The sequence below is a fragment of the Sardina pilchardus genome, chromosome 11, assembly GCF_963854185.1.
Source record: "Sardina pilchardus chromosome 11, fSarPil1.1, whole genome shotgun sequence".
NCBI lineage: Eukaryota > Metazoa > Chordata > Actinopteri > Clupeiformes > Clupeidae > Sardina > Sardina pilchardus.
This window is the reverse complement of record NC_085004.1, coordinates 853455-862634: the sequence shown is the minus strand read 5'-3', so window position 1 is coordinate 862634 and position 9180 is coordinate 853455. Positions and strand designations below refer to the sequence as shown.

Sequence of the window (9180 nt, the reverse complement as noted above, 5' to 3'; positions counted from 1 at the left end):
GAGAGGGAGGGAATCAGGAGCGGAGCTAAAAACAGTGCCCTAGACAACAGGGCCCCCTAGTGGCTGCTGGGGTGAACAAGCTCCTCATGTCATCTCATCTCTCTAGGTGTGTGTGTGTGTGTGTGTGTGTGTGTGTGTGTGTGTGTGTGTGTGTGTGTGTGTGTGTGTGTGTGTGTGTGTGTGTGTGTGTGTGTGAGACACACTGTCACTCCATCCTTCACGTGTGTGATGTTTGGTTTGATGTGTCTGATTAGTTTGAATGGAGATAAATAAGCATTAATAATGCAGAGTGTCTGTAGTGCGGTGGAGGCGGTGGTGGACATCATGTCACATGTCCTTACAATATGGCGGGAGTCTGCGCCTGTATCCAGATCCTGCAGTTGCTTTTCACCCGACGCACGCGCTGAAACCCACCGCCATGACGTCAGTTCAAAGACGTGATAGGGCCGTTTGGAAGGACTCTCCCCATGACGATTGTGACAGGAGTCTCATTCTGCCTCCTTACGTTAGAATGCGCTAAAATGAACAGAAATCCCATGTGACACGAGCAGGAGGATGTGACACGAGCAGGAGGATGTGACACGAGCAGGAGGATGTGACACGGGCAGGAGGATGTGACACGAGCAGGAGGATGTGACACGAGCAGGAGGATGTGACACGAGCAGGAGGATGTGAAACTGAGCCAACGGCCATCAGCCACAAAACAGAACAAGAGAGAGAACAGAGTGGAAGATGGAGAGAGAGAACAGAAAGGGAGGATGGAGAGAGAGAGGGAGGGAGGGGGAGAGAGAGAGGGAGTGAAAGAGAGAGGGAGAGAGGAGTGATAAGTGTTTTTCTGTTATTCCATTACTGAGCAGCAGATTGAAAATCAGAGTGTAACTGCTGCAGGCCCTGTTTGAGGTGAGGAGTGTGTGTGTGTGTGTGTGTGTGTGTGTGTGTGTGTGTCCATCTCTCAGTATTTGATATGGCTGCTCTCAGACAGGGGTGTGCCGGTCCATCAGTGTAGGTTATCAACACACACCTCCCACTGGAGAAGATGCCCCTCTTAAACGCCTGAGGACAGTCATCACACACACACACACACACACACACACACACAGCTGAATTACTCCTCACAATAGCCCTGCTATTACACCAAATCTCACACACACACGCACACACACACGCACACACACACACACACACACACACACACACACACACAGCTGAATTACTCCTCACAATAGTCCTACTACTACACCAAATCTCACACACACACACACACAGTGATGGGGATGTTTGATCACTTGCTACAGCCTGTAGATCTTTCATTGCAACACACACCATACTCAGCACAAGAGACAGAGGCTTTTCCACTCATTTGATTTGTTGCTGTGTCTGTGTTTGTGTGTGTGTGTGTGTGTGTGTGTGTGTGTGTGTGTCCGAATTCATGTCCTTGAAGGCAATTTAACTTTCCATTGTGATGGTGTCCTAAGTAGGCATACTAGCAAGGATCAGCAGACTGCCATCACAGCACAGAGAGCTCTGAGCATAGACATATATACATACATATATACATACAGTATATACATATATCTATGGCTCTGAGGCTCCTGCTTACATGTACTTCCTCCGCACGGGTCTCTCAGTTCTGTAGACGCGTTCTATTATTGATGTCAGTTGTTCCTAGGTTTCCGGTGAACAAATGCAGATACAATGTAACGGTAATGCGTCAAAGTGTCCAATGATCAACAAAAATGTCAACATTAAAACGAGGACCGTGTTGTTCTGTGGCTGGGTGTTTAGACAGGAACAAGTTTACTTTCTCAAACTAGCCACCTTCCTCACACTTCACTGTGCCCTTCCCCTCTCTCCTAGGCTGGGTGAACGCTGCCTGTCGTGTGTGTGTGTGTGTGTGTGTGTGTGTGTGTGTGTGTGTGTTCACTAGGCTTGTGGTCTTGGCTATTTAACTCCTGAGGTTAGCATGCATGCTCTCATTAGCATATTATGCTAATTAATTTAGCTAGGCTGCCTAGCTACTTCTACCATGCCTGTTAGGGGCTAGGCCAATCTGCTAATGCAATTTAGAGGTCAAATTGTAACGACTGATATTAATTGGTAACCTGTAATGATTGATGTTACTTCTGCTTTATATCTTGTATTTGGTATTCAGTGTGTTTTGTTTGGGTTACCTGCGCTTAGTCTCTGTCACTCTGGGGAAGAGGTGTTTTGGGAGAGACAGCTGCTTCACTGTGCTCTACGTTGTCGTCTGGTAGAATAAAAGCTCGCTAATTCGTCAAAAGTCATCCTGTGTCACATCAGTCACACAGCAGCTGCAAATCACAAGGCATTCCACCAGTCACATGAGTTCTGATTTAGCCTGGCTCCGCCTTTATTTGCCTTCAGAACAGAACAGAGGGAGGAGTTGAGATGATGACGTTGAGGTGGTGCGCTAGTTTGAGCATGTCATACGTCAGATCCAGAGTGGCATGGGCAGATCCAGTTGAAAACATCAACAGAATACCCGCATTGAAGGCAGTTAAGTTAACACATGGCAATGGAAAGTGGCCAGGCTCTCTGTGCATTCTGAAATGTGTACGTTAGTCCTGATTATGCTCCAACCATTCTGTCTCAGAACCTGCAGCAGCCAGTCACATGGAGGCAGACTGGGGAGCTGCTGAGGTCACATGACTGGGGAGATGCTGAGGTCTGATGGACGTGTCCGCTGCCCAAACTCAGGAGATGGTGGATGCAGGCCTACAAGCATATATATATATATATATATATATATATATATATATATATATATATATATATGGCCTACAAGAAGAATATCCGTGAAGAGGAGAACTGCTGAATTGATAGGCAGAGCGAAAACTTTTGAAAACATAGTTGCAGGAGCTTCTCAGTGAGAAAGCAGAAATACAGGTCTATTACAGTAGAATCAAAATGATTTTTCATACTGGACTGCCATTGTTAAAAGTGACAGATGATGAATAGGAGTGTCAAACAGTTTTACACACACACACACACACACACACTATGTGCTGTCCTATACAGACAGTCGCACACCAGAAAGCATCCCATTCTCTCATGATGCCTCTTACAATCAACCAGCATAAACAAGCGGTGGGGTGGGAAATAGATCTTCACTACACACACACACACACACACTTTCACTCTCTCTCTCTCTCTCTCTTCATTTCACACACAGTACCTGGCAGTGTGGAGCGTAGGGACTAATGGAGGAAAATCAATAGTTGCAGTGTTGCACAGCATGAAGCACCGCAGAGCAGTTGGCTTTCAGTCACACACACACGCACGCACGCACGCACGCACGCACGCACGCACGCACGCACACACACACACACACACACACACACACACACACACACACACACACACACACACACACACTCGCACGCACGCACTCGCACGCACGCACTGCTGACCTTACAGTATAGGAATGCTGCTGACCTTACAGTAGCTACAGTATAGGAATGCTGCTGACATTACAGTATAGGAATGCTGCTGACCTTACAGTAGCTACAGTATAGGAATGCTGCTGACCTTACAGTAGCTACAGTATAGGAATGCTGCTGACATTACAGTATAGGAATGCTGCTGACATTACAGTAGCTACAGTATAGGAATGCTGCTGACATTACAGTAGCTACAGTATAGGAATGCTGCTGACCTTACAGTATAGGAATGCTGCTGACCTTACAGTAGCTACAGTATAGGAATGCTGCTGACATTACAGTAGCTACAGTATAGGAATGCTGCTGACCTTACAGTATAGGAATGCTGCTGACCTTACAGTAGCTATAGGAATGCTGCTGACCTTACAGTATAGGAATGCTGCTGACCTTACAGTATAGGAATGTTGCTGACCTTACAGTAGCTACAGTATAGGAATGCTGCTGACCTTACAGTATAGGAATGCCACTGACGCTGAACTCTGAATGCTGATCATACTAACTGAAGAGCCTTTTACGGGTTATCCTGGAAAAACAAAGTCATATTAATGCTCTTCTAGGCTTACCCCTGACTCTGAATATGAATGCTCTTCTAGGCTTACCCCTGACTCTGAATATGAATGCTCTTCTAGGCTCAGAAGCTGGTTGTGCTGGTGTGACCAGCCTGTTGTGTGGGATACAGCTGGTGTAAGACGGTCATGCTGGTGAACAGACTGCCGAGCTTGACATTGTTGGTGTAAGATGGTCATTCTGGTTTGCTAGAATGACCAACATAAGCTGGCATGGCCAGTAAAAACCAGCAATGTAGACCAGCAACACCAACTAAAATGACCAGCTTGAGGTGGTACGACAATCAAAGCCAGCTGAATTGCCATTGTAAGCTGGGTAAACCAGCTGAAGGTATGTTTTCGCAAGAGTTTTGCTGGTTTAGCTGGTCAACCATCAAAGGGTGGTCAAACAAGCTGGTTAACACGCTGGTAAACCAGCAAACCACCTTTAGCTGGTCAGGCTGTTGTTTGAGCCTAATGACATAAACTGTATATAACATACATAAACTACACATCCCATCATACCACTATCTGATATGAGTCTTGAGAGGCTCATTTGACCATCTTATCAGAATGTCAGAAATAGTCACGTCTGCAGTCGTCCTAAGACGGCTTCAAGTCGAATGAGCCTAACTGTGCGTTCACACCGCCGGCGACTTGAGCTTCCAAAGATTCCGGAAGTCATTCATTTTCAATGGAAGCCGGCTTCTCTCAGCTGCCAGCAGCGACCAATCCGTCGGCGTCGCGTTTTGGGTGTTTTGAGCGACTAGAGAAAGTTGAAAATGGTTTAAGCTGGGATCAGCTTGAATGCTTTGGCCGCTCTGACGTAGTAGCATTCTATGTTCGTTGCTGGTCGTTTGGTCGCTGAACCGCGTCATAGCTCATTACCATAAAGTTAAACCACTTTCAACTTTCTCTAGTCGCTCAAGACGCCCAAAACGCGACGCCGATGGATTGGTCGCTGCTGGCAGCTGAGAGAAGCCGGCTTCCATTGAAAATGAATGACTTCCGGAATCTTTGGAAGCTCAAGTCGCCGGCGGTGTGAACGCACAGATAGAATGCTGCCACGTCAGAGTGGCCAAAGCGTCCAAGGCTTCCCACGCCGTCCTCTGCAGGCCGTCCAGAGCTTCTTGGAAGCGCAAGTGTGTACGTACAGTTATGATATAAACTACATATCCCATCATACCACTCTGCTATAAACTACATATCCCATATAGCCCTGTTAAATATTCACAGATTTTATGTCACCATTCAACATACGGACCAGACAAACTAGACCACCAGTACTGCACTGCTGCGTCATGCTTTAGTCTGCACTGATGCTGTGTCATGCTTTAGTCTGCACTGATGCTGAGCCAGTGTTCTACTGCTGCGTCATGCTTTAGTCTGCACTGATGCTGTCTCATGCTTTAGTCTGCTCTTATGTTGAGCCAGTGTTCTACTGCTGTGTCATGCTTTAGTCTGCTCTTATGTTGAGCCAGTGTTCTACTGCTGCGTCATGCTTTAGTCTGCTCTTATGTTGAGCCAGTGTTCTACTGCTGCGTCATGCTTTAGTCTGCTCTTATGTTGAGCCAGTGTTCTACTGCTGCGTCATGCTTTAGTCTGCACTGATGCTGAGGCAGTGTTCTACTGCTGTGTCATGCTTTAGTCTGCACTGATGCTGAGGCAGTGTTCTACTGCTGTGTCATGCTTTAGTCTGCACTGATGCTGAGGCAGTGTTCTACTGCTGTGTCATGCTTTAGTCTGCACTGATGCTGAGGCAGTGTTCTACTGCTGCTGCATGCTTTAGTCTGCACTGATGCTGTGTCATGCTTTAGTCTGCACTGATGCTGTGTCATGCTTTCGTCTGCTCTGATGCTGTGTCATGCTTTCGTCTGCACTGATGCTGTGTCATGCTTTCGTCTGCTCTGATGCTGTGTCATGCTTTAGTCTGCTCTGATGCTGTGTCATGCTTTCGTCTTCACAGAGGAGGAAATGAGGTCAGGAGACAGTTGTCTTTTTTATTTGTTCTGACATACACTTGTCAGTTAAAAAAAAGTACGAGAGAGTTACACATTTCAAGTTCCTTCCATGTCTTATCTTGTGCACACACTAGGTGGCGCCACACGTCGGCCCACGAGACCAAAAGGGGCAAGAAGATCTGGAGAGAGTAAGTGCATTTTTAACCCTAGGACTTGTTTCCGCTCACATGTATTCATCTGAACCCTAGGACTGGGCTCCTGCTCCGCTAGGCTCCTGCTCATGTCTAGTCCTCCTCCAGATTCATCCACAGGACCTTGAGGCAGAAACAGTACAATTTCTACAAGTCAACAAAAATAGAACCAATATGTACAATTATTGTATTCAAAATACAAAAAAAAGAAAACAAAAGAAAAAAACAAAAAGAAAGAAAAACACCCAATCCATACTCCACCGATTGTCTTTTTAAAAGACGTACAGGTCAAAGTATGAGGAGGAGGATGAAGATATTCACGCTTAATGTACACTTCTCACATGACATCACATCACGCTGAGCAGCCCAGCTACCTACTACCATTACTCTTCTGCTTGTACACAGTTGTGCAACGTTGTGTGTGTGTGTGTGTGTGTGTGTGTTTTGTGTTGTTTTCATAGTTGTCCACGTAGCTGAGGACCGTGAGCCAGAGAGATCTCTCTCTGAGTGTGTGTGTGTGTGTGTGTGTGTGCCATAGAGGCCTGCAGCCTTCACATCGAACAAAGACAGGAAGCAAACCAGAAACAAAACCACACAGGAAGTGATGTCACAGAGATTCCATGGAGAACACTGTAACTACAAGGTTCTAACTCAGTTCACAAAAGTCTGATTTTCTTTTCTTTTCTACAGGCTGATCAATGTGATCAGCGTTACCATAGTGACAAAAGAAGAGCAGGTGTGGGGGGGCTGGTCAGGGCCGCATCAGGGCCGCATCAGGGCCGCATCAGGGCCACATCAGGGCCACATCAGGGCCACATCAGGGCCGGAGTCTGCAGGGACGTCTCCATCTCTGCCCTCCCCAACCTCCTCCACATGAATAAAAACAACCCATCAAACAAATACAAAACAGTCTAGAAAGATTCCGGAACCCTCCAGAGTCCAGTCTAGAAAGCTTCCAGAACCTCCAGAGTCCAGTCTAGAAAGGTTCCGGAACCCTTCAGAGAGGGCCGTCTAGAATGGAACCCTCCAGAGAGAGCAGTCCGTTCCAGATGTCCAGCAGCAGAAATGTCGATTTGTTCAGTGGACACACCAGTGACACCCCTTCAGTTCCAGTAAAAGTCAGTGCGTGGATGAGGACACAGACACACAGACACACAGACACACAGACACACACACACACACACATGCACTCAGCCATCAGCTTCAGATAAATATGAGCAGACTTTCTACCCCCCCCCACACACACACACACGCGCACCCCCACACACCAACTTGCTCCTGTGGGACTCCATTGTTGATCTGGAGAGGATATTATAAACCCTTGTGATTAAGAGGTGTGTGTTTTCACACACCTGATGGAAGTAAAACCCTTCTGTTACCCCTCACACATGCACACATCCCACAGTTAGCCTGCTAGCCATGTAGCTCCAAGAGCCTCTGCCACCAACTCTGCTGTGAAGTTAGCTTGCTAGCTCATAGTCCCTCTCCTACTAACTTGTGCAGTTAGCCTGTTAGCAAGTCATCTCCCCTCCTGCTATTTCTGCAGTTAACCTGATTGTTGCTACTCCACTTCTATGCTATCCAAGTTAACCTCTTATTCCCATGCTAGCTGGCCCTCCAGTTAGCCGGATAGCTCTTATCCCCATGCTAGCTGGCCCTCCAGTTAGCCGGTTAGCTATTATTCCCATGCTAGCTGGCCCTCCAGTTAGCCGGTTAGCTCTTATTCCCATGCTAGCTGGCCCTCCAGTTAGCCGGATAGCTCTTATTCCCATGCTAGCTAGCCCTCCAATTAGCCGGTTAGCTCTTATTCCCATGCTAGCTGGCCAACAGATAGTCACCTAGCTTGTACACTGCTGGCTAGGCTGTTAGCCTGTTAGCATTCTGCACTTTAGGCACCATTTGTAATGGGACAACACACGTCCAGTCCTATCTGCTCTGAAATCAGTGTGTGTGTGTGTGTGTGTGTGTTGAGGATGGTGGGTGAGTGTGTGTGTGTAGAGGATGGAGAAAGGGCATGTTCTTGACAGAGGCACTTCCAGCGTGTGGAGCAGGAGTTGCTGTTGGTGTTAGTGTACGGACCAACTCGCCCCCCCCCCCCAAACCCCCAACCCCCCCAACCCCCCCAACCCAAACCTGGTGTGAGTGCATGATTGGACACCAGGATCCCGCCCCCAGACCTCCTGCTCCAATGGGGAGGAGGGTCAGGTAGCAACAGCGGCCAATTAAAACACATTCTCCTGAAACAGAACTGGCTCTGATATGATGACTGCAGTGATGATGATGATGATGATGATGATGATGATGATGAAGGTTGGTGTTCACAGAGTGCAGAGTGTCCAGTGGGAGAGCTGGAATTTCAGTGTGTGTGTGTGTGTGTGTGTGTTTGATACAAAACAGTTTAAAAAGTGCAGATGACTGATGACTCCAGAGTGGGAGTGGCCTCAGGAATGCTGTTGTCCGGACAACAGAAGTTCGTTCGCAGTTTTTCTTCAAATTTATTATTCAAACATGAATGTCGCACCGCGCTCTCTCTGTATGTGTGTGTGTGCGTGTGTGTCTAAGTGAAATAGTTTTTGTAGTCTTGTCATATTTCCAAAGTGCAGGCATTGTGTTTGAGATCCTGTTTCTTCTCTAAGCCCCTCCTCCTCCTCCTGTCCTTCACAGTAGGCCGACGCCCACAGCGTGTTTAAGGCGGAGAAGAGAGATGAATCCACCCAATCAGCAAACGGCAGGTGGGCAGCACCACTGGGCATTGGTCAGTGTGTGTCCTGCCCTCACACACACACACAGACACACTCACACTGCAGACACCTGCTCGTCCTCTGGAGGAGAAAAGAGGGAAGAGATGGTCAGTAAACACACACACACACACACACACACACACACACACACACACACACACACACAAAGATATTCATGCATGCACAAAGACACAGACGGATGTGTGTGTGCTCAAACATAAACAGCTCACCCTCGTCCTCCTCTTCCTCCTCCTCCTCCTCCTCGCCTGCGTCCTGGGAGT

The 9180-nt window shown here is 47.5% G+C and overlaps 1 protein-coding gene across 2 annotated transcripts in view; it reads right to left on the bottom strand.

Annotated features, from left to right (window-relative positions):
* Positions 1-8297: 8297 nt before the first annotated feature.
* Positions 8298-9180, bottom strand: part of rapgef2b (Rap guanine nucleotide exchange factor 2b) — a 110504-nt gene continuing 109621 nt past the window's right edge. For both annotated transcript variants that reach the window (XM_062549171.1, XM_062549172.1), the window contains 2 exons: positions 9130-9180; positions 8298-8980 (listed from right to left, as the gene is read on the bottom strand). The exon at positions 9130-9180 is cut by the window's right edge and continues 255 nt beyond it. In XM_062549171.1, coding sequence (XP_062405155.1) covers positions 8955-8980; positions 9130-9180 — 77 coding nt within the window. In that variant the 3' untranslated portion in view covers positions 8298-8954. The remainder of the gene's footprint in view (positions 8981-9129) is intronic.